The following is a 26,184-nucleotide window of genomic DNA, read 5'->3' as shown; positions in this document are numbered from 1 at the left end:
TCGTGTTTGATCAGACAGACGGCACGCTCTCATTTCACTCCGGTGGTGTTTTCTTATGGGCTGCAGTCATGAGGCTGAAGATCTGCTTGGTTTTCCTCCTCTTAGCGGTGCTCCTCGTACCGGCTGAAGTACGTATTCACTGTGTTATTAGAAATATGTGTGCAGGAATGTGCTGATGTTTAGGAGTGGAAAGACTGATCATGCACTTTGCAGTAAATAAAAAACATGTACTTATCGTTCATGTTGGTTTTGAAAAGTCTTCATTTTTATCATTATAATGTTTGATAGATATAGAAGGAATTCTACCATACAGCTGCACAGATTTGTTTTATTCTGACCTGTGTATTAATAACACTTCAGCTGAAACCTAAAAAGCACAAGAAGCATCGCCACGGTCATCGGCATCATGATCACGAGCACCACGGTCCCGGGCATCACGACAAGAAGAAGAAAGGCCGCTTCGAAGACATCATTCAAGGTAACTGCAGGCTTTTATTTCCAGGGTAAAGGTTTACAGTAAGGCAGAGATAACCCTCAGACCCGGGACAGGTCTGTGGGTTGTTATGAATGTTATTCATAACAATTTATTAAACTGCAGGATACTCTCAAGTCAATTATGGCAGGGGTTCTCAACCTTTTCAGCCCACCGCCCCCAAAATAAAGGTGCACGAGACAGGGGACCCCCACTGTACCTGAAGGTGGTTGAACACAGCCAAGAACATTCTAGCACAGTCATGTGGAGACAAGGCTGTCCATAAGGGGGGGGATGGCTTTCTGGCACACAGCCAAACATGGAGGTCAACAAACCATGGTCCATTTTAAAGTTAAGCTGTGGTATCCATATTTCATTTCTAACCTGAAAAATAACCACTCTTATAAAAAAAAAAAAAAAATCAAAAAATCAAAATGGCGGCATCCAAGGAGGGGACCCTCCCCATGTATGAATAGATCGCTTATTCTGAGTTAATATATAAAAAAAACCACACATTTTTTTCAGGTGGATAAACACTAATTAGGATAGACCTACCTATAGACATCATGTTTCGTTTTACCAAGTTTGTTTGTTTGACTAAATGCTACTGGGCTAAATTTTACACACTGCACCTTTAAGTGGCAAGAATTGGTTTAGAAGTGGCAAAAACAGGCAGAAAAAAGTGGTGGAAAGAGTTTAAAACTACAGAAATAGGTGTTAAATGACAGAAATTCGTTAAAATTGGTGGGAAAAAAAAATTATGAAAATGGGTCAAAATTTTACAAAATTGGTGTAAAGTGGCAACAGTGTCTTTTAAAATATATTCTTAGTTTTTTAAGGCATCTGGAGACCCTGTCTCAGTATCTCATGACCCCCAAGGGGGTCCCGACCCCAAAGTTGAGAACCACTGAACTATGGTAAAAACCTATGCTTTAACAAAACAAAATATATATATATTTTTAATCACGATTCAAATTTATATTTACAAACTCAGACGCATATGCTTTATTTAATCAGCTAAATGCAGAATCTAAGCTTTTTCAAGACATTTAACATGAAAGTTAGTGGTTATTTTAGTTCAGTCATTTTGCTCTTACTGCTGTTATTCATATTTGGCGGTGTGGCTGTTCTGGGACGCCCTGAGCTGAAGTGAAAGACATGAAGCAGAAACACGTTCCTGCCCCTCCTACGCCATTAAGGAAAGCATAAGGCAAGGAGAAAACCCCATCGGTAACCAAAGATGCAGGTTAAGGCCCCGTCCACACGGAGACAACAACGATATATTGCTGTTTCGTTTTGAAAAGGTTTTCTGTAAATACGGGACCATTTCAGGAAATATCCGTGTAACCACGGAACCTCTGAAAACAATTGGAAACGCTGTAGTATATATGCCAAGCCTGTTTGTGGCGCTGTATTGCTGCCATGGAAATGCACCAAAAGAGAGAAGAACATCACAGAAAACTGCCCCAAATTTTCTTCTAGTTGCCCTTCTGGTTGTTCTCCGCGGTGGATTTAAGAACATCTGGTATATGCTGTTCATGGTGGTGGTAATGGAGTGTCAGATTTTACTGTCAAAGCCATAACAAGCTCAGTAGCTTCTGCAGCACCAACACAACCCTGTAGTCCGCCATTGTTGTTTTGGTTTGATATGAGCATGCAGGATAAGTTGGCTATGGTTTATGTGACGTAATCTTTTCAAGAAAGATGTGGTTGGCCGTCCACATGGAGACAAAACGGTAGTCGTTTACAGATTTATGCACTCTGACTTGGACCCGGTTTCAAAAAGTGTTGTTTACAGTCACCCAAACACAGTTTCCATGTGGATGAAACGCCAATACGGCAAAACACTTTTGCGTATACTCCTGCTTTTGATTCCATGTGGCATGGACAACATTTTGATTTCAGAGGTGGGGTGGACACAACTGGTTTGACTACAGGGGGTATGATCAATAGACCTCATTTACATAAAATTATACCTAATTTTGGAGTAAAAATAAACTATAATGAGCTATAATAAGATATAAAAATAAGATTATCATTACCCTAACATTTGTCACAGTGCTCAATCTCATGACTAACATACCTTTGTTCTTTCAGCCTCACCTGTGAGACTCCAGCCTCTCTTGCTCTACCTCCTCCTGTATCTCCTCCTCCATCTCCTCCTCTACCTCCTCCATCTCCTCCAGCCTCTCTTGCTCTACCTCCTCCTGTATCTCCTCCTCCATCTCCTCCTCTACCTCCTCCATCTCCTCCAGCCTCTCTTGCTCTACCTCCTCCTGTATCTCCTCCTCTACCTCCTCCATCTCCTCCAGTCTCTCCTCCTCTACCTCCTCCTGTATCTCCTCCTCTACCTCCTCCATCTCCTCCTCTACCTCCTCCATCTCCTCCAGCTTCTCTTGCTCTACCTCCTCCTGTATCTTCTTCTGCATTTCTATTATCTGTCACCTGACAAAGATATATTGATGGATGACATATGAACAGTGGGACAATTTGGGATGCAACAATCATTGATTTTGATGGTGTAGTCTGAAGAAAAAACTCAGTTTCTCAATTATTATGTCTAATTTATTCACAAACAATATGGATGTATAAAATCACATTTATAATCCAAGGTTTTATTGTATTTTTCCCACAAACTTTCATTGTTAGTGTTTTTAAACAGTTGCTGCCTTTCAAAACACAAATAATTCATGAAAAAATAAAAATCAAAAAGTGTATCTCTTTGGCTTTAAATATACGCTTTTTTAAAATCTCTGTGTTGTTGAGGCTCTACAGTAATAATAATAATAATAATGGCAAACATAGGTTAAAGTGGCAATAAACTAAGTTAAAGGGGGCAAAATGGTCAACAAGTGGCAAAAAAGGGTGAAAAATGGCAAAGCAGGCATAAAAGTGTTAAGAAAAGTGACAAAAATGTGGATAAAAAGTGACAAAAGGGCAGAAAACTGGCAAAAACATGACCAAAAAATGAGTGAAAAGTGACTAAAACAGTCAGCAAAAGGTGGGAGAATGGGAAAAAGCAGCAGAGTGTCAAAAAAGAGAAAGAGTGGCAAAAGGCAGCTTAGATGGGTGAAAAGTGGCAAAAATAGCAACAAAGAGGATAAAAGAGTAAAAAACGGGAAAAGGGGCAATAAGATAATGGTAAATAAAAAGTGGCAAAAAGAAGTGACAAAAATGGGCTTAAAGCAGTAAAAATTGATTAAAAGTGGCAAAAAATGCAAATAAGGGCAATGAAAATATCCAGTAATAAAATAAAGGTTGACAATGAAAGCCAACTGTTTAAGTGCTGGAAACAAACTGATTAATGTGACTTGCAGTGGATAATTTCTGAGGTCAAAGTTTGTCTTCATAAGGGTTTTCTGGAGGTATAATTGTTCAAATTAATCCACAATAAACAAAAACCCTTAGCTAAGATTTCAATGCATTTATTTTAACCCTCAGGAGGGGCAAGATACACAGTTACACTCCGATTGTCCGTAACCAAAAATGGACACCAGAAATAAATAGAAATAAAATAATATGCATTTACTTTTTTAAACTTCTTTTGCACTAATATTTTAATATAGATATAGACCTGATTTATATAAAAGAAACAAAAAAAGAAATATTTTTTATAAACTACATGCAAATTGAATTTCCCTGAAGTGGCTCCTCCTGGCCTTGAATATGTTGCTAATGAGCAGCCTAGCTGTTGGTGCCAACTGCTAATTAGCTTGGTGTTTTGTATAGATGGAGGTTGGTTGTGTTGTTTTTGCACAGGTTGCATGTTTCATGATTTCTGTCATAACTTCCTGGTATTTAAATAAACACAGAATAATCCTGTATCTTTGCTTTCAGTCTTGCTGGTAGATTTTCTCATCCATGTTACTGGTAGCTTGTTACTGTGTGTAGTTAATTACTCATTCTGTGGTAAACTAGCAGTAAGTTTATGATTTGTCTCTGAGTAACCATGGCGATGTTTGCTTACCTAATGGCCTATATAATTATATTGATATGAATCTGTCTTGCTAACACCAGTGGATATCTCGCCGCTAAATCAGAAATATGAGCGGGCTTTATGTGTTATGACAGAAAGACATCATTGCCTTGTCCCTGTGCTTTCAGACGTCTGTGCGATCTCTGACGGAGCTGGCCAGGATGAAGAGGAGGAGGATGATGATAAAAATGAATGGCTGTATGATATCCAGGAGCCTACAGGTGAGAGAAAAGACTCATTCAGCTCATTCACATTGTTGTCTGTGAAGGCTTTGCCATGCCCTCTTTAATTTCATCTCCATCTTTCTCTCTCAGGCGTGTGTAACCAAAACCCCTGCCACAACTACGGGGTGTGTAAGCAGAAAGACGGACAAACTAGGAAATTCAAATGTGACTGCCAAGAACCGTTCAAGGGGAAGAAATGCAAGACAGGTTTGTTTAAAAAAAAATACTTAATCAGGTCTCCCTAAAATAAAGAGCTACAAAAACACTTCCATTGGTGCAGGAGTTTGCACAAATAATGCACATGAGAAATAATCTTGTGGTTTGCCCTCTCAGGTCCGAAGATTTGTAGGAGGGGGATGTGTGGGCATGGAGAGTGCGTGCTGACCTCGACCCCCCCGTACTATGAGTGCAAATGCAGAGCGCCTTTCCAGCCGCCAGACTGCAGAACATGTAAGTTCTCAACTAAACTCATTGAAGCACAAATTTCTGCATTTCCTAAAACGGTTTTCCTCTGCAGATTCAGTGTGTGAGCCGAACCCGTGTCAGAACGGAGGAACGTGCACCAGGGATGGGAACAACTTTGACTGCCAGTGTCCTCCAGGGTACAGAGGACGATTCTGCCAAGTTGGTAAATCCTGCTCACATTTTTTTTTCCTTTAGAGATTTGGGGATTTTTTTGTCTTTGTCATAAAATAGGCCAGCAGATAGAGTGGGAAACTGAGACCAGGAGGGGGCATAACATCCAAAGGTCCCTTCAGTGACGACCTTATGTCCTTCCTCTTAAGATCTTAACACACTGGGTCCGTTATGTTCGGATGTGTTTTATTCGGATCCGTAATCCGAAAAAACGTCAGGCACTCAGACCTTGCACACTGGGTCTGATGCATTTTTATTTGCCTTCAACTCAAAAATTCGTAGACTGTGGGGAATAGTTTCGTATTGTGATCATGTGGCTCTGTCACGCCTTTAAAATCCCACTGGATCCATCCTGACAGAAAGCTTCATACAGCACCCGCTCATGCATCAAAGCACTGAGCCAAGTTGGAGAAATGAAGAGTAACTTTTTAATTCAGCCTCTGCTATGACCTGTGAGTCGGCTACGAACTTCTGCTTTTGTCTGTTATATTTCCATATCTGATATCCACATAATAGAGTGGTGCAGTCGTGACGTAACTTTGTAGGCAATCCGGAAGTTCCCGTAGCATGGGTTCCCTCGGCGTCGAGCCTATGGGATTTTTCAGTGGGTTTTTGGATTATTGCTGAAAATAAGCTCCGTGTCCAATTGAAGTTTATAAAACTTACACGTTTTGTTCATACAGATAATCTTCATAAACTGATATTATAAGCATCATATCTAGATCGTTAATCCGTCTAAAGTGAAAAGCTAACGTCATGCTATATTGAACTACAACACGGTCGACTAAATTTAACGTCATCACATGCGGATACAACTGAACGGCAGGTTCAGTTGCTGCACTTCGGATGATGACGTATGTAGTCCTTGTTAGCTATCTTTTAGCAACCACCTTTATTAAGACATGAAAAGAAACACAATTCAAAAGTGGGGCACGTTTAAGATGTGTTTTATGTCGTAGGATAACATGCTAAACTCTCTAGAGCTTGTGTTCACCACAGACTTTATTTCAGGCATTTAACCGAAAACTCATTCAAAATTCCCAGAAACTTTCAGACGAGGGAACCAGAAGTGCTAAAATGCTAACTCACTTCCGCGTTTTAGGACTCATTCCTGCACCACTCTATACACCGGTGTAGGCATAGATATCTATAATAAAGGCTAGGTGTCTCGTCTGCACTGCCCGCCAATGGAGTCGCACGTCCGCACTGGCGGCCATCTTGCCACAGCCAGCTCGCTCACCCATAACATTGTGTAGTAGTGGTGCATGTACTTTTTAAATAACCATAACTTGCTCAATTTTCTACCTATTTTCAAATGGTTTGGTTTGTTACAAACGTCAGAGGTGTAGTTATAACACTGCACTTATGGATAATTATGTTACACTTATGGTCAAAAGTTTGGGATCACCTACTTATTTCCCCATTGGACTTCAGATAGGTGCAATGAATATACACACACACAAGGTATTTGTGTCAAATCAATATATGAGCTACTAAAACTCAGCGTACAGAATGGCAACATGAGATATGTATATATACTTTTATAATAGGAATATTACTAATATGATAAAATAATTTTAATTATTACTTGTTTAGTTTAAACAAGTAATAATTCTAAATATTGTATTATATTAGTGATATTTTATAAATGTGACATTTATTTGCAATAAAAAATAGGTACAAGATTTCTCTTTACAAATATACATCAAGAAATGCTGCATGTTGAAATCCCCACCCTCTAGAGAGAACTAGACTACTGTGGAGGTATACACATGGAGGACAAACGATTATCCTTAATATAGTCTAGTATTGTAATATCTTACAGACGTTAATAACGTTAGAAACCAAACCGTTTGTAAATCTGTTAAGATTTCAGCGAGATAAGAGTATTTACATTTGTGCAGATCACTCACCTTCCCTCAGGTGCCACATATTCCGCCAGAGAGCTTGCCTGTGTTAAGATGGCCGCCGGTGATGATGTCAGAGACTCCGCCATAAGACATCTAGCCTTTATTATAGCTATCTATGGGTGTAGGTACCAGATGTGCTCGGGTTGCCAGATCGGCTCGGGGTCCTGTGCCTGTCAATGACGTCACACTACGGCAACTCCACTCGGACAAACTACAAACTACAGATGTGCTCGGTTTAAAGCATTGCGCCCCATTTAATAAAAGTCAGATGTGCTCGGTTTAAAGCCCCTTACTGTTGTCTTTATTTCTGTTTGTTCATTCACTTCACCTCGAACCTTTGTCTCCATGTAGTACAGAGAATAACAACTGACTGTACTGTAATTTTGAGATGGCTTTAATTGTATATGTTAACTTTTGTAAATGAAAAAGAAAAAAAAATTCACCTCGAACCTTTGTCTCCATGTAGTACAGAGAATAACAACTTACTCTACTGTAATTTTGAGATGGCTTTAATTGTATATGTTAACTTTTCTAAATGAAAAAGAAAAAAGATGTACTCAGGATCTCTATTTATCAATAGATATTTTTGCTTTTATTCCTTTTTTCAAGTAGTGAGAGATTTCTTCGTAAAATTCATCCATGTTTTCTCCGAAGAACTACAAACTGTTTTGTAATTCATCTGGACCAACCACAATCTTCTGCATCATCCTGCCAACTTCCAGCCAATCATATAGCGTGACGTCATCAACAGGCGCAGCACCCCGAGCTGATCTGACCAGCCGAGCACATCTGGTACCTACACCAGCAAACTACTATTTGCAGTGAGGTTTAGGTGCGAGAGAGGGAGAGAAAGGGAGAGAGAGGGAGGGGCTGGGCAGGGGTGAGCAAGCAAGAGAGAATAAAGCAACAGGGGTTGATCTGAATTATCAATCAACCATCTGTTATATTTCCATGGTTGATATCCACATGATAAAAAAGCAAACTGGTGTTCAAAGTGAGATTTGGTGTAAGAGAGAGAATGGGGAGAGAGAGGAGGGGTTGGGCGGGGGAGGAAGCAGTGGGAACTGTTTTGAATCATCAGTCACGCATTTAAATGACTTGGACTGATGCAAAATTTTGCATAAAATCAAGCAACAAAAATCTGACAGATGAAAATTTTGGCGTCAGTGTGCAAACATGGTTAGAACAACATGAGCTCAATTTTCTTTTATGATGTACTTTCTTTTATAACGTCTGTTGATTTTGTCCTTTTCGGATGAAATCAACGGACCCAGTGTGCAAAGGCTCTAACAACAGCCCATACATCATCTGCAGGAATGTTATTTTGTCAGCTCTCTATGAACTTTAAAATAACTTAAATTTGGATCAGATGAAGTTCCACTGTAACCTTGCAAGCAGATGGATACACTCATTTCAGTGTTTTTCACTGGCAAATCCATCTTGCAAAGCTCCCGTCTGAATTGTTTGGGCCTGGTTAGAAAGTGACAGGACCAATCAGCGATGAGGGGCAGTACTTTCAGGCACGGCGGGGTCGTGACGTAAGCAAGCAGCAACAAGAGGCCGGTGCATTAATGCGGAACAGATTAGCGTGGATGCTGCAAAAGTGCCAGTTTTATCAGAACTTGACAACATTTCTTCATTAAAAGAAAAACAAAGTACAGCAGTTAGTTGTTTTCTTTTCAAAAACGACAAAAATCGTATACTGACGTGTACAGTCAACATGCTTTGGGTTACTCCTCGGTAGCTGTGCAACCGCATGCGCACCTCTGTCGCAGCTATGTCACGTGTTTTGTTGCTCTGATTAGCTCATAAAGATGTGACAGACAGAACATTCATCCAATCACACTCCAGGTTTTTTCTTTCAAATCCTCTGCTCTTTCCCAAATGCTTAGTATTGAAGGTTTTTCAGATGGATGTTGAAACAAATCCATCTGGAGTGTCAGGTTACCTCCTCTGAGGGTTTAATTCATGAAGTACCCCTTGCAGAATTTGCCAAAACTGATATCAGTCTTGTCCTTGTCTCATTCTAAAATTTTGTGCTAAGATTCAAGGCTCTACGAAAGTTTTAAGACTGGAGATAACTTCCTGTTGTGTGGTGTTTTTTTTTTTTTTTTTTTTTACTTCCCACAAAAGTAATAAATCCTTGCAAATGTAATAGTAATAACAATTGGAAAATCACATGAAATTCGTGTATGGGCCTTCATTTACATAAAAGGCAGGTCGTCACTGAAGACATACTCTTAATGCAAGGTGTGAACACAAACACCAATGTCTGGTCTGATTACTGAGCACAGATGTTGAAACCAAGCAGTATCTCAGACTGTTTTTTTTTTTGTCTCAGGCCCTGATGACTGCTTCGTGGACGATGGCGAGTCTTATCGAGGGAACGTGAGTGAGACCGACGACGGAGATGAATGTCTCCACTGGAACAATCACTTCATCCTGGACAGCGGCGTCAATCCCTTCAACTCCTTCGAGGACAAAGATGGACTCGGCCCTCATAACTTCTGCAGGTCAGGAGGAAATAAGACTCAAAAAATAAGAAATCAGAGTGAAAAATCTACAACATGGTGCTTAATCAGACATTTACTCTGACTCAGGAACCCGGACGGAGAGAACATGCCGTGGTGTTTCTTCAGGAGAGGATGCCGCCTACTGTGGGACTATTGCAAAGTCACCAAGTGCAGCGATACAACAGGTGGGCTTTAAAACCACAGACACCTTTGTTACCTTATTAACTGAAAAGAGAAACCCAAAGATTAGCTGTCAATAAAGTGATGGAATCGAGAAAGGATAAAAACAACAAAATAAATCACTTTAAAGTAGTCATTGACAGTGTTGGGTGAAAAGCAGTACAAAGTACCTGTCTGTAGCACAGTGGTGTTAGCGTTACTGCAGCTAACTTAATAATTATATAACTATTACTGTAAAAAAAAAAAGTCTCAGTACTGGCATTACTGTAAATCCTCCTACTACCTGTAAAACTCAACCGTCCCTTATAATGCAACACTTGTGGATTCAGGTGAGTGACACATTTGCTTGAGTCCGAGGAGGAGTGGACAGGAACACTACTTTGAATTTGTTGCATAAAAGGACAAGAATGTGATGGTGAAGTTTAAACTGAATCAAATCTCCACTACCGTGAACTCTACATCAAAACTTTCTAATCACCTGCAAATGCAGCAACACAAAGCTAGAAGCTAGAGATGCCCAGAGCCAGAGTGAGGCTCGAGATACCTGCATGACACCAACACGTACCAACAACAGCAACAAGTAACCACAACAGCCGGGATCAATAGGTTTGAAATCGTGAACTCGGTTGGGGGTCAGGAAGTTGTGGACAGCCATGAGGAATGAATGGAAATGGAGGAAAGTTAGTACTTCACAGCTCTAAATGGTTCTGAACACTGCAATTATCAGAAAATTTTAACTTACGTTCTACAAACATACATCCTAGCATCGTCATCCAATGAAGGGGGACCAGAGTCTGGGGGAGCTGAGAGGCTAGCGGAGCTCCTTCTACATATGAAACAGGGGTGTTGAACCCAATTACAGCAGGGGCCAGATTCTGGATTCAGGTATAACCTGAGGGCCTAACAGGGTCACCTTTTTAACCGTAAACTGTCAACCTCATTTTCACAGTAATAAAGGATGAAAAAAAAACCCAAAACAAAACAAAACAAAACAAAACTTTGCACTGATGATAAATGATTTTGAGGTTAAAAAGGTAAAAAAGATAAGTTTAAAGCTTCATAATCTGAGAAAAGTTAATTTATTGGTTAACCCCTTAACACCTGTTGTCACATATTTGATACATACTTTTATGAAACCTCTTTGTAATCAATATATTCAATAAATTACTCAAAAAAACTTATGAATACAATCTGATAAATGATAAAAATGCCCCCAAGTGGATTATCAGTTAACCAAAAACACCTAATGAATAAAATGAGATACTAAAAATGTAATTGTTAAATTTTATGGAAATTTTGAGTTTTTAAAAATTTAAGTAGAAAGTTAAATGAACATTTCAGTTCCAAAAAAAAAAAAAAAAGATTTTCTGGCTATTATTTGTGTTGTCAGGCGTTAGGGGGTTAAAAAAGGTCAAAACATGAAATTGAAATTGAAAAATAATGGTTTTTTTTACAGGCAAATATATTAGAAAGAAAGTCAAAAGTATGAGTTTAAAAGGTCAAAATATGAAATAAAACTTGTAATCATGAAATGAAAAGTCAAAATATGATTCAAAATTCTAAATTGTGAGTCTAAAAGGTCAAACTATGGGATTATGAAGTCAAGGTAAGAAATTGAAAATACGAGATAAAACAAAATAATTACTTGAAAAGGTCAAAACATGACTTAAAATTTTAAATAATGAATCTAAAAGCTTTAAATATATAATATTAACATGTTAATGCTTGTGATAAATCTGGAAAGCTTAACGCATTAAAAAAAATAAATAACGCAATTTAATCATATGACTAAGTTTGACCACAACTTTTTCCCGTAGTCCTCCTGCGCAGATGTTAACGTCCCTAGGGTGAAAAGATTAAAAGCTAATGTTTGCAAACAACAACACAGGCTCAAGCCATGATAGCTAATGTTTTAATATTAGCAAAGGCACAAACAACAGGGGATCAAGCCATGATAGCTAATGTTGCTAATGTTAGCAAAGACACCAACAACAACAGTGGGTCAAGTCATGATAGCTAATGTTGCTAATGTTAGCAAAGACACCAACAACAACAGTGGGTCAAGTCATGATAGCTAATGTTGACTGTTGCTGATTTTCTTGTGTTGACTTTGTTGTTTTTATAGTTTGTTTAATGTGATTTTATCTTTCTGCTTTGTACAGTGTCTTTGAGATTTATGAAAAGCGCTTAATAAATAAAATGTATTATTATTTTTATCAAGCATTATAGCTAATGTTAGCAAAGATGTTCACAACAGCAGGGGATCAAGCATGACAGCTAATGTTGCTAATGTTATCAAAGAAGCTAACAACAATGCTGGATCAAGCCATGATAACTAATGTTGCTAATGTTAGCAAAGACACTAACAACAGCAGGGTATCAAGCATGATAGCTAATGTTGCTAATGTTAGCAAGGACGCTAACAACAGCAGGGTATCAAGCATGATAGCTAATGTTGCTAATGTTAGCAAAGATGCTAACAACAATAGGGGATCAAGCCATGAGAGCTAATGTTGCTAATGTTAGCAAAATTGCTAACAACAATGCAGGATCAAGCCGTGATAGCTAATGTTGCTAATGTAAGCAAAGATGCTAACAACAGCAGGGGATCAAGCATGATAGCTAATGTTGCTAATGTCAGCAAAGATGCTAACAACAGCAGGGGATCAAGCCATGAGAGCTAATTTTGCTAATGTTAGCAAAGACACTAACAACAGCAGGGTATCAAGCATGATAGCTAATGTTGCTAATGTTAGCAAAGATGCTAACAACAATAGGGGATCAAGCCATGAGAGCTAATGTTGCTAATGTTAGCAAAATTGCTAACAACAATGCAGGATCAAGCCGTGATAGCTAATGTTGCTAATGTAAGCAAAGATGCTAACAACAGCAGGGGATCAAGCATGATAGCTAATGTTGCTAATGTCGGCAAAGATGCTAACAACAGCAGGGGATCAAGCATTATGGCTAATGCTGCTAATGTTAGCAAAGACGCTAACAACAGCAGGGGATCAAGCCATGAGAGCTTATGTTGCTAATGTTAGCAAAGATGCTAACAACTATAGGGGATCAAGCATGATAGCTAATGTTGCTAATGTTATCATAGAAGCTAACAACAATGCTGGATCAAGCCATGATAACTAATGTTGCTAATGTTAGCAAAGACACTTACAACAGCAGGGGATCAAGCCATGATAGCTAATATTGCTAATGTTAGCAAAGATGCTAACAACAGCAGGGGATCAAGCATTATAGCTAATGTTGCTAATATTACTAAAGACGCTAACAACAATAGGGGATCAAGCATGATAGCTCATGTTGCTAATGTTAGCAAAGATGCTAACAACTACACAGGATCAAACCATAACGCCAAGCTACACCAGCGCAGACCAGCAGACCTGGATTTGTCCCCAAACAACAACATCTAAGCTAACTTCTGCAGTTGCTAATGGGTCGCCAGAGACTGCAGACCATGGACATCGTTGACAACAAGGAGCTTCAAGACATCATCTGTGTCGCCTCGATGACCCGTCCTTCAGAACACCTACGAGAACTACTGTCACAAGAATCCCTGAACTGTATGACAGCTTAAAAGGCAACTAAAGCGGAGCAGCTGGCCTGAGCTACATTTATTACACTGACCAGAGACCACTGGACATCAGTCAGCAGCTTCAGCTACCTCGAGGTAACAGCACACCTGATCATTCACTTTACAGCACAAGTTACTTTCTACCTGATGTGTTTGTCTGCTGGGCTCTACTGCAGTTTATAAATATTATTGATCAGTGAATGAAGACACTCTGATTTACAAACCACAAATAAGTTAAGAAACTCTAGTTTGTTTAATATTTCTTCATTTAAACACCATACTTCTACTAATTTATCTCAAACAAAAATGCAAGTAAATGGTAGTATTCTAAATGTTAATTTATAGATAATAATACATTTTTAGTAAAAAGTTGTGCATGGATAACCTGACACACCAGATGATGGATGTGTTTCACACATCATCTTCCTTTCCACCATCCTTTTGTCATTATTTAATCCACATTTTGGAAGCCAAACTGGTACCAAATGAAGAGCCATTTGGGAGCCAAATATCCAGCTCTACCGATCTGGGTCAAGTTATCTGATCTCTAAAGAAAAGAGACGGATTTCCCAAGGGACTGAGCAATTAACAAAATTATATATAATGAAGGTAAAGTAGCCCGCTTCAGGCTAATAAAACTAAAAGGGCCAGGTCAAGACCAGATATAGTCCAGAGTTGATATCATCCAAGCTAGCGCTGGCCATCAGTTCCACCAACCGGCCAAGAGCGGTGCAAAAGGCTGACTTGACAAGCAATAAAGTACAGAAAAAAAAACTTGTGTTGCAAACGGCTCCTGTGTTCTAAAAACGTGTGTCACTGGAAAAAAAAAGGTTTGGGAAACGTGGTGTAAACCATGACAAAACTGGACAGAACTTTTATTTTTGCCTGAATATTTCACTACCTTTAGAACACAAAAGTAGTCTAAGAATGCATTTTTTTTTTATTTTTACACTTTTAATGCTTGGCATCATCTAAACAGCTCAAACATAGCCTTTCGGTAGTTTTTCTATGCAGAAATCATCTCTTGCACTCCACAGGGGGTCCTCCACTGCTGTGCGACGTCATCTGTAAAGATCCTAGTGGCTTGTTGCAGCAGACATGGTGGAGGAAATGTTTTCTACTGTGCGCTACTACTCCTACTCGCGCTCCCTTTTACCCTCACCCTTGAACAAGACGCCAAGATACTTGAACTCCTTCACTTGAGGCGGAGATTAACCTCACCTGGAGGGATCAATCTGCCATTTTCCAGCAGAGAACCATGGCATCAGACTTGAAGGCTTGGAGACCACTTTGCATGCAGCCGCAACCCCATCCCTGTGCCTGCTGGAGGACCTCAGCTGAAGAAGCGAACAGAACCACACCTTCTGAAAAAAGCAGGGATGAAATTCTGAGGTCTACGAAATGGAAACCCTCTTTCCCTTGGCTGCGCCTCGAGATCCCGTCCATTGAATAACAAAAGAATCAGAAATAAGGGGCAGTCTGACTGTTTGGAGAATGTGGGCACAGGGACTTGCAGCGATGAATGTGGATGTGTAATGATCCTACGTTTATAGAGCGTAGAATAATATTCACAGCATCAACTTCATACACACTATAAAAAGAGAGGTTCATATTCAACATTAGATGCCTTCCTTTCTAATAAACATGCATGCAAATCGACACAGACGGACACATCAGTTATAAGATAGTAAAAGATAGTAGGACAAAGTAGAAGTAAGATATTACTCGGTTCTACGTCATAAGCTGACTTTGGGGGACCTCTAATGGTAAAGACTGAAATTGGATGAACAAGCATTCATTGTTCTTTTATAGATCATTCCCTCTTTAGAGCAGCCTGATAACTGGAGAAAAAAAGTCTAGAATAAGACCTCCATGGATAATGAAGCCCCTGGCACAGTGGGTATTCTGGGTGTGGGGGGGGCTGTCCAGGTCCTGCTCACATTTGCTCTTTCGGAGCTACCAGCTGCTCAGGTTCCAGTGTGGGAACTGACTCTGTGTTTCTAAACAGCAGAGGTATGACAGAGATGACGACTGTGGGGACAGGTCTGACGAGGCCAGCTGTGCAGGAATAGGAAAATCATTTGCTCATTCATGAGGTCCACCATAGACGATGGTGGATGTTCTGCAGACAGGAAAAGCTGACTCTGGTCTTGCTCATGTTCACTCTTTTGTAGCTGCTCCAACCAGCGTCCCTGACTGCCCTGGGTTTACATGTACAAATGGACGCTGTATTCCTAAAGAGTGGAGGTGTGACAGCGAGGACGACTGTGTGGATGGGTCTGACGAGGCCAACTGTGCAGGTATAGGAGCAACCTTTGCTCAATCATGAGGACCACCATAGGTGACTGTGGATGCTCTTCCAAAAGGGAAGGTTGACTCTGGTCTTGCTCGTGTTTGCTCAGTCATAGACACCAGCTGCTATGGGTTCCAGTGTGGGAACGGACGCTGTATTACTAAGCAGCAGAGGTGTAACGGAAATGATGACTGTGGGGACGGGTCAGATGAGGTCAACTGTGCAGGTATAGGAAAATCCTTTACGCAATCATAAGGTCCAACATAGACAATGGTGGAAAGGCTAAACTCTGGTCTTGCTCATGTTTTGTAGTTGATCCATCCAGGGTACCTGACTGCACTGGGTTTATGTGTAAAAACAGACACTGTGTTTACATACAGTGGAGATGCAGCGACTGTGAGGACGGGGCTGACGAGGCAAACTGTACAGGTATAGGAACAACCTTTGCTTAACCATGAGGCCCCCACAGATAACGGTGGACTTTCAGCTTTTCAGGAAAGGCTGACTCTGGTCTTGCTCATGTTCACTCTTTTATAGCTGCTCTAACCAGGATCCCTCGCTGCTCTGGGTTCCAGTGTGGGAACACAAAGTGTATTCCTAAACGGTGGAAATGTGATGGAGATGACGACTGTGGGGATGGGTCTGACGAGGCCAGTTGTGCAGGTATAGGAAAATCCTTTGCTCATTCATGAGGTCCACCATAGATTAGAAAAGTGGATGTTCCACTGACAAAGGAAGCTGACGCCAGTCTTGTTCATGTTTGCTCTTTTGTAGCTGTTCCAACCAGCGTCCCTGACTGCCCTGGATTTAGATGTGCAAGTGGACGCTGTATTCCTAAACAGTGGTGGTGTGACGGAGATATCGATTGTGGGGAGCTATCCGACGAGACCAACTGTGGAGGTATAGGAACAACCTTTGCTCAATCTTGAGGACCACCATAGGTGATGGTGGATGCTCTTCCAAAAGGGAATGCTGACTCTGGTCTTGCTCATGTTTGCTCTTCCATAGCTATCACCTGCATTCGAATGTTCAATTGTGGGAACAGAACCTGTATGCCTAAAGAGTGGAGATGTGATGGAAAAGACAACTGTGGGGACGGGTCTGATGAGGTCAACTGTGGAGGTATTGGAAAACCTTTTGCTCAATCATGAAGACCACCATAGATGATGGTGGACTTTCAGCATTCAGTAAAGGCTGACTCCGGTCTTGCTCGTGTTTGCTCTTTTGTAGCTATCAGCTGCTCTGAGTACCAGTGTGGGAACGGACGCTGTATTCCTAAACAATGGAGATGTGATGGTGATAATGACTGTGAGGACGGGGCTGACGAGGCCAACTGTAGAGGTACAGGAAACTCCTTTGCTCAATCAGGCTGACCACCATAGGTGATGGTGGATGCTCTTACGACCTGGACTGCTGACTCTGGTCTTGCTCATTTTTGCTCTTTCATAGCCAGCCGCTGCTCTGGGTTCCAGTGTGGGAATGGACGCTGTATTCCTAAACAACAGAGGTGTGACAGAGCTGAAGACTGTGGGGATGGATCTGATGAGGCCAACTGTGCAGGTATAGGAAAATCCTTTGCTAAGTCATAAGGACCACCATAGATGATTGTGGATAGGCTAACTCTGGTCTTGCTCATGTTTGCTCTTCCATAGCTTTCAGCTGCTTTGGGTTCCAGTGTGGGAACAGACGCTGTATTTCCAAACTTTCCAGGTGTGACGGATTCGATGACTGTGGGGACGGGTCTGACGAGGCGTACTGTGCAGGTATAGGTACAACCTTTGCTCAATCATGAGGACCATAATAGGTGATAGTGGATGTTCTTCCAAAAGGGAAGACTGACTCTGGTCTTGCTCGTGTTTATCCTTTTGTAGTGCCTCCAACCGGGCTCCCTGACTGCTCTGAGTTCCAGTGTGGGAACAGACATTGTATTCCTAAACAGTGGAGGTGTGATGGGGATGACGACTGTGGGGACGGGTCTGATGAGGCCAGCTGTGCAGGTATTGGCTACTCCTTTGCTCAATTATGGGGTCCACCATAGACAATGGTGGCTGTTCTACAGACAGGAAAGGCTGACTCCGGTCTCACTCGTGTTCACTCTTTTGTAGCTGCTCCAACCAGCATCCCTGACTGCTCTGGGTTCCAGTGTGGGAACAGACGTTGTATTCCTAAACACTGGAGATGTGACAGAGATGACGACTGTGGGGACGGGTCTGACGAGGCCAGCTGTGCAGGTATAGGAGCAACCTTTGCTAAGTCATAAGCACCACGATAGGTGACGGTGTATGCTCTTCCAAAAGGGAAGGCTGACTCTGGTCTTGCTCATGTTTGCTCTTTCATAGCTTTCGGCTGCTCTGGCTTCCAGTGTGGGAACGAATTCTGTATTCCTAAACAGCAGTGGTGTGATGGAGCTGAGGACTGTTTGGACGGGTCTGATGAGGCTAACTGTCCAGGTATATGAAAGTCCGTTACTCAATCATGAGGTCCACCATAGACAATGGTGGATAGGCTAACTCTGGTCTTGCTCATGTTTTGTAACTTCTACATCCAGGGTCCCTGACTGCTTTGGGTTTATATATAAAAACTGGTGCGGTCAATTGATTAAAAGACTTAATCAAGTCTTAAGTTTCAGTAATTTTTTACATTTTTCAATGTTCTTTTTATCCAGTGTTTATTTTCATTATTTTAACTTTGTGTACAGCACTTTGAAAGTGCCTTTTATTTATTATTTTCAATAAATTAACATTTAGAATACTACCATTTACTTGCATTTTTGTTTGAGATAAATTAGTAGAAGTATGGTGTTTAAATGAAGAAATATTAAACAGAGTTTCTAAACTTATTTGTGGTTTGAAAATCAGAGTGTCTTCATTCACTGATCAATAATATTTATAAACTGCAGTAGAGCCCAGCAGACAAACACATCAGGTAGAAAATAAGTTGTGCTGTAAAGTGAATGATCAGGTGTGCTGTTACCTCGAGGTACCTGAAGCTGCTGACTGATGTCCAGTGGTCTCTGGTCAGTGTAATAAATGTAGCTCGGGCCAGCTGCTCCACTTGAGTTGCCTTTTTAGCTGTCATACAGTTCAGGGATTCTTGTGACAGTAGTTCTCATAGGTGTTCTGGGGTACAGGTCATCGAGGCGACCCCGAGGATGTCTTGAAGCCACTTATCTGGTGACCCTTTAGCGATCGCATTAGTTAGCTTAGATGTTGTCGTTTTGGGGACAAATCTGGGTCTGCTGGACTGCGCAGGTGTAGCTTGGCGTTATGGCTTGATACCCAGTATTCTGACTGTAACATTATAATTGTGACTTGATTCCCAGAATTCCGAGTGCACCATCATAATCCTAACTTTATTCCCAGAATCCTGACTTCACCATCATGGATTTGACTTTATCCCCAGAATTCCAAGGGTACCATCATAATCCTAACTTAATTCCCAGAATTCTAAGTTTACCTCTGCAATTCTGACTTCATTCCCAGAATTCCAAGTGCACCATCATAATCCTAACTTTATTCCCTGAATCCTGACTTTATTTCCATAATTCTGACTGTTCCATTATAATTCTGACTTTATTCCCAGAATTCCGAGTGCACTATCATAATCCTAACTGTATTCCTAGAATTCTGACTGTACCACCATAAATCTGACTTTATTACAGGAATTCTGACTGTACCACCATAACTCTGACTTTATTACAGGAATTCTGACTGTACCACCATAACTCTGACTTTATTCCTAGAATTCCGAGTGCACTATCATAATCCTAACTGTATTCCTAGAATTCTGACTGTACCACCATAAATCTGACTTTATTACAGGAATTCTGACTGTACCACCATAACTCTGACTTTATTACAGGAATTCTGACTGTACCACCATAACTCTGACTTTATTCCTAGAATTCCAACTTTATCTTTTTAATTTAAGATTTCGCTGGTACTAAATGCTTCTGATCTGAATTTTCCCAGCCCAGTCTTACAGTGATTCAGGTGAGTTTTAAGGAGACTTACTGAGGTGAACCTAATATAAAAAGACTGGACTGTGACAACACGGAGACACCGACCGTATGAAGGCGGGATGGTGTGAGCAGGGGCGGATACGCAGTAAACAAACATCCAGTATGAAACAGGCCGATTACTATTAACAAATACCATATGCCACAAAAATACAATACAAAAATACAGAAATACCCCTTTAATCTTCTCAACAGCTGATCACTTTGTTTGACTTCCTGATGAAAATGAGAAACCTCTTCACTGTCTTCATCTTCTCCAGCATCTCACTCACCTCCACTGTTGTCTTTTTTTTGTTTCCAGATGCATCATCCACTGACGACGACCAAGATCCCCCCTGCCCCACAGCTCCACCGCCCCAACCCACCCGTCCTCAACCAACAGACGCCAAACCCCCGACCACCGAAAGACCCAGCCAGGAGGCGCCCACTTCTGCTGCACCCACTGTTCCTGTGACCGACCCAATAACTCTGCAGTTCACCACGTGTGGTAAACCGCAGCCGAAAAAACCCATCACCAGGATCTTCGGGGGTCTGAAGGTCGCTCCGGGTGCGATTCCTTGGCAGGTTTCTCTGCAGGTGAGACCGCGGGGCTCCAACCAGGCCTTCCAACACATCTGTGGAGGCGTCATCATCGATAGCTGCTGGGTGCTGACGGCCGCACACTGCATGTAAGTACAAAAGCACCCATTAAATAACAACTCAACATAATTATTTATTTATCATTGTTGTAAATGTAGTAGTTGGAGTCAGGCAGGTCCACAGCAGCAGGTCACCCGTCCTGCTCCAGGCGGTTTAACATTCCACGCTGTTTGTGTTGAACAGCTTACCGAGGAAGGACATGCGTGTGTTGATGGGGTCGCTGTCTCTGGATACCACTCAACCTACGGAACAAATCATTAACGTCCAGGAGGTCATTGTCCATGAGAACTACAGAGAGACGCCTACAGCCGTCTACAACGACATCGGTGACATAGTCCTGTCATTCTCTCTCTCTTTTTTATATGAAACAACTATGGTTATTAGATTTATTACAAAGGTCTAAATTGGACCAGATCCTAGGATGTTTTAAAACATGAATTTTTATGTTGATATGATTCTAGTGAAAATCAAATCATGTCAACACCATAGCAACAAAACAGAAGACCTGCACTCCCCATATCAGTCAGTTATTTAATTATAAAAAATGTAGACTTACTTTGTACAACATGGACAATGTGCAGGGATTTGCAGAGATTTTTAAATGCTGCTGATGATTTTGTCCAAAGAAATTAAAACTGGACAATGTTGCACAATTGCACAAATTTCAGTATTGTGTAACATATTCTTCATGTCTGATGAAATTTACACACAGCTTAGACCAGTGATAGTCAATGTGTGGCTCTTTGGTGATTATTTGTGGTTCTTTTGGGTCTTAATTTTGCCAATTTTCATCCATCTAAGCTACCTTTTACCATTAAATACCACTTTTTTCCTACTTTTTTGTCCAATTTTTCCACTTTTGTTCCAATTGTTGCCACTTTAATCTCATTTATGCCCATTTAAGCTACCTTTTGCCATTAAATACCACTTTTTTGCCCATTTTAGAAACTTTTTTTTCCAATTTTTGGCACTTTTATCCCATTTTTTAAATACATTTAAGCTAACCATTTGCCATCAAATACCACTTTTTTCTCTACTTTTTCCCATTTTGACACTTTTTGTAACTATTTACCCATTTTTTTTTACCACTTTTATCCTATTTTTGCCCTTTTCACTGTTTTTTCTCCTCATTTTCACCAAATTAATTTACCTTTTTTCATTAAAATACCACTTTATACTAGTTTTTGCCCATTTTTGCCCACCATCTTTTTGCCACTTTTATCCCTTCTTTGTCCATTTAAGCTACCTTTTGCCATTAAATACATTTTTTTCCAATTTCTGGCCCTTTTATCTCATTTTTTACCACTTTTTAAAAATTTTTCCCACTTTCATCCCATTTTTTCCCCCATTTTTTTTGCCCAATTTGCCACTTTTTTTCCCCAGTTTTTGGCACTTTTATCCCATTTTTTTTTTTACCCATTTGAGCTACCTTTTGCCTTTAAATACCACTTTCTCTACTTTTTTTTCCCCAATTTTTGACACTTATTTTGCAGCTTCTCACCCATTTTTTTAATCACTTTTATCCCATTTTTGCCCTTTTTCATTTTTTTCTTCCCATTTTCACTCAATTAATTTACCTTTTGTCATTAAATACCACTTTTTCAAAATTTTTTGCCCATTTTAGCCACTTCTTTTTGCCACTTTTATCCCATTTTTGCCCTTTTTCAACATTTTTTCATCACTTTTCACCCATTTAAGCTGCCTTTTGCCACTAAATACCACTTGTTTCCTCTTTTTTGCCCATTTCTGCCACTCTTGACTGCTTTTCGCCCATTTTAGTCACTTTTCACTTATTTTTTTGCCATGTTTTTGGACCATTTTTTACTACGTGTAACTCATTTTTTTTGGCACTTCTCACCCATTGCTACTTTCTGACCCTTTTTTCTCTCAAACAACAGCAAAAATTGAATAAAGGGAAACAGTCTGATATTAGGTTGTCACTGAAGATGTGTTGTTAATGTAGAGTATGGATGCACAGGCTAAAGTTGCATCACTTTGTACTCAAATTCTTAAAAAGGCATTGTTAATCCCTGCATCCCCACAATGCATTGCCTTGAAAACTTCTAGACAGTGTGCATGAGTCGCCTGCAAAACACATAAAATCCACAAAATGCACAAAAATATGGACCATGCTGACTTTGAGCTCGTGTTCTGGAAACATGAATGAATTTCATACATCTTCTGGTACCATGACCTTTATTGTATCTGTTTCAGCTCTGCTGAAGCTGAGGGGTTCCAATGGCGTTTGTGCGAAGGAGACTCAGTTCGTGAAGGCAGCATGTTTGCCTAACGGCCCACTGCCTGATGGGATGGAGTGTACCATTTCTGGATGGGGAGACACAGAGAACTGTAAGACCACTTCTCAGAAACACTGCCAAAAAAGCTAAGCTGTCACTTTCCTTTTAGATATCTAAGCTGCAGAAGCCTGAAACGTGTGTGAGTTTTAATGAGGATTTGCACTGTTAAATGTCATTTTTCTGCAGCTACTTTTGGAACCAACCACCTCCTAGAAGCCAACGTGCTGTTGATAAATCAGGAGAAATGCTCTGAACCAGTCATTTACGGCAGAGTTCTGGATAATTCTATGATCTGTGCTGGTCACCTGCAGGGAGGAGTGGATTCCTGCCAGGTGAGTACAGGGAACACGCTGATGAGTGAATACTAACTCTAAAATAGTTAGCATGTCTGACCAAGGCAGAAACTTCTGACCAAAGTCGGCAGAGGCCTGTTTGTCTGAGGGAGATTCAAAGCCAAAGAAACAATGAAACCAATAAAAGTTGGGGCACTGAGTAAAGGGAGCCTGGATAATCCAGGTCTGGGAGCCTTAATAAACCAGGTCTGGGAGGCTCGATAATCCAGGTCTGGGAGGCTCGACAATCTAGGTCTTGGAGGGTAAATAATCCAGGTCTGGGAAGATCGATAATCCAGATCTGGAAGGTTAAATAATCCAGGTCTGGGAGGCTCAATAATCCAGGTCTAGGAGTCTCAATAATCCAGGTCTGGGAGGCTCAATAATCCAGGTCTGGGAGCCTTGATAATCCAGATCTTGGAGGCTCAATAATTCAGGTCTGGGAGGCTCAATAATCCAGGTCTTGGAGGCTCAATAATCCAGGTCTGGGAGCCTTAATAAACCAGGTCTGGAAGGTTCAATAATCCAGGTCTGGGAGGCCTAATAATCTAGGTCTTGGAGGCTCAACAATCTAGGTCTTGGAGGCTCAATAATCCAGGTCTGGGAGGCTCGATAATCCAGGTCTGGAAGGCTCAATAGCCCAGGTCTGGGAGGCTTAATAATCAAGGCCTGGGAGGCTCAACAATCTAGGTCTGGAAGGTTCAATAATCCAGGTGCAGGAGGCCCAATAATCCATGTCTGGGAGGATCAATAATCCAAGTCTGAAAGGCTTAATAATCCAGGTCTGGCTCAATGAGGACCTGTAATTAATCATGTTGACACCACACATCTGAGGATTATTTAGACTCATAATCTGCTGTGACGAGCCTCAAATGTGGTCTCTAAAATAGTTAGCATGTCTGACCAAGGCAGACACTTCTGACCAGAGTCGGCAGAGGCCTGTTTGTCTGAGGGAGATTCAAAGCCAAAGAAACAATGAAACCAATAAAAGTTGGAGCGCTGAGTAAAGGGAGCCTGGATAATCCAGGTCTGGGAGCCTTAATAAACCAGGTCTGGGAGGCTCGATAAACCAGGTCTGGGAGGCTCGACAATCTAGGTCTTGGAGGGTAAATAATCCAGGTCTGGGAAGATCGATAATCCAGATCTGGAAGGTTCAATAATCCAGGTCTGGGAGGCTCAATAATCCAGGTCTAGGAGTCTCAATAATCCAGGTCTGGGAGGCTCAATAATCCAGGTCTTGGAGGCTCAATAATCCAGGTCTGGGAGCCTTGATAATCCAGATCTTGGAGGCTCAATAATTCAGGTCTGGGAGGCTCAATAATCCAGGTCTTGGAGGCTCAATAATCCAGGTCTGGGAGCCTTAATAAACCAGGTCTGGGAGCATTAATAATCCAGGTCTGGGAGGCTTAATAATCTAGGTCTTGGAGGCTCATCAATCTAGGTCTGGAAGGTTCAATAATCCAGGTGCAGGAGGCCCAATAATCCATGTCTGGGAGGATCAATAATCCAAGTCTGAAAGGCTTAATAATCCAGGTCTGGCTCAATGAGGACCTGTAAATAATCATGTTGACACCACACATCTGAGGATTATTTAGACTCATAATCTGCTGTGACGAGCCTCAAATGTTGTCGACAATGGTCCCATATCACCTGGTGTGGATCCAGCCTTATATGGGGTCAGTTTGTGAGTTTGCATCTGTTTTTGTCTTTCAGGGCGACTCTGGAGGACCTCTGTCCTGTAATGACAACAACTCTCACATTATCTACGGTCTGGTGAGTTGGGGCGATGAGTGCGGACTGAAGAACAAACCCGGGGTGTACACCAGAGTCACCCACTTCATGGACTGGATCAGGTCAAAAATTCGAGCAGCACAAGCGTAAAACAACCTTTATTCTCTAAACATGGCTGCAGGAGCCTAAATCTGGTTTATGGAGCAGGAGTTGGATTTTTAAAGACTTTTTGATTCTAATTCTGCCGTTACATCCCTCAGACATTTGTGTTACTGAGGATGGAATGTGTAATCTCATCTCAGATTTGATCTGCTAGAATGACAAAACATGTTTTTACATGTATTCAGGACCAAAGCTTTAATTAAAGATACACGACAGTCCATAAAGAGTAAATGTCTTCTGTTCTTATTAACGAAGCTAACACGATCATCTGTGATGGGAAATGTTGTGGAATAGGAGTGAAATGGTTAAAAATGCTTTATTTGTTGGAGATTTATGCACATCAGTAAGACAGTATCATTTCAAAATTTCAATCTCTTTCATTATGAATTCACACGTTCACGTCTGTTTGAACACTGGAAAAAATTACAGCAAATTCATTTTGCTTGAACATTTATGCTCAAAGTTCTGATTTTGGGGGGAAATATTCCTTACAAAATCAACACAAATTACCTCAAATTTAAAAGAAATTGTCTGAAAATTTTATGAGAATTTGTAAATGTGTTTAAAGGATCCCATTAAACAGGCATCCAAATTTCTTCAAATAAATAAATTATCAGAATGCCTAAATATACCCATGAAAACTTCACCAACGTTCCATGTCAATTCCTGAATATTCCCGAGCAAAGTCCAAAAAAAAAAAAAGAACCAAAATCTCCCTAAAATGTCTTTTAAAATACACAAAATGTACAATACAGACCCCAAAAATTCCATGAAATTGATGGAATATTAACCACAACATCCAAACAAATTCCTGCAAATACTTGTCAAAGTTTTAAGAACGGCATCCCCCAATATTCCCAGTTAAATTCCTGAAATTTACAAATACATTTCCCAAATTTTAATTAAAATGCCTGAAATTTTCAAAGCAAATACCCTAAAACATCTTTTCCCAGATTCCAATGAAAAACTAAAAAATTTAAAAGTAAAATTTTTCCAAAGCTTCCTGTGAAACTCTCTAAAACATGCAAATAAATTCCCCAAATTTCCATGGAAATCTAGAAATTTTCAAGAAAAGTCCTAAAAATATATAAAAAATTCCCCAATTTTTTTTTAAGATACCCCAAAACTGCACAAATGCATTCCCCAAAATTCCATGAATATTATGGAATATTAAGCCAAACATCCAAACAAATTGCCTTAAATTTCTGTTAA

General features: G+C 40.6%; 1 protein-coding gene across 4 annotated transcripts; it reads left to right on the top strand.

The window, feature by feature from the left end:
* Window positions 1-25,198, top strand: LOC121511567 (low-density lipoprotein receptor-related protein 2-like). Of its 4 annotated transcripts, XM_041790317.1 has the most exons (25): window positions 1-128; window positions 361-478; window positions 4,577-4,669; window positions 4,763-4,879; window positions 5,006-5,122; window positions 5,190-5,300; window positions 9,560-9,731; window positions 9,819-9,916; window positions 15,675-15,800; window positions 15,903-16,019; window positions 16,106-16,222; window positions 16,331-16,456; window positions 16,568-16,693; window positions 16,802-16,915; window positions 17,024-17,134; window positions 17,243-17,353; window positions 17,446-17,556; window positions 17,665-17,790; window positions 17,899-18,024; window positions 18,133-18,243; window positions 20,113-20,479; window positions 20,634-20,776; window positions 22,665-22,799; window positions 22,934-23,079; window positions 24,793-25,198. In XM_041790317.1, exons 1-25 carry the CDS (start codon window positions 69-71, stop codon window positions 24,958-24,960), a joined length of 3,267 nt encoding a protein of 1,088 aa, XP_041646251.1. In that variant the 5' UTR covers window positions 1-68; the 3' UTR covers window positions 24,961-25,198. The 4 variants fall into 4 exon arrangements, with proteins under 4 accessions (XP_041646251.1, XP_041646252.1, XP_041646253.1 ...); XM_041790318.1 differs by lacking the exon at window positions 16,802-16,915; XM_041790319.1 differs by lacking the exon at window positions 17,899-18,024.
* The last annotated feature ends 986 nt before the right edge of the window (window positions 25,199-26,184 follow it).

Source organism: Cheilinus undulatus, linkage group 6 (genome assembly GCF_018320785.1).
Source record: "Cheilinus undulatus linkage group 6, ASM1832078v1, whole genome shotgun sequence".
Taxonomy (NCBI): domain Eukaryota; kingdom Metazoa; phylum Chordata; class Actinopteri; order Labriformes; family Labridae; genus Cheilinus; species Cheilinus undulatus.
Note: the sequence above shows the minus strand (reverse complement) of the source record. Positions and strands in the feature narration are given on the sequence as shown.

Bases quoted from the DNA above. Each gene is read 5' to 3' on its own strand.
- LOC121511567 (XM_041790317.1), top strand. From the start codon at position 69: ATGAGGCTGAAGATCTGCTTGGTTTTCCTCCTCTTAGCGGTGCTCCTC. The intron at 9,917-15,674 runs GTGGGCTTTAAA...ACTCTTTTGTAG, and splicing joins CAAGTGCAGCGATACAACAG to CTGCTCCAACCAGCGTCCCT. The intron at 22,800-22,933 runs GTAAGACCACTT...ATTTTTCTGCAG, and splicing joins ATGGGGAGACACAGAGAACT to CTACTTTTGGAACCAACCAC.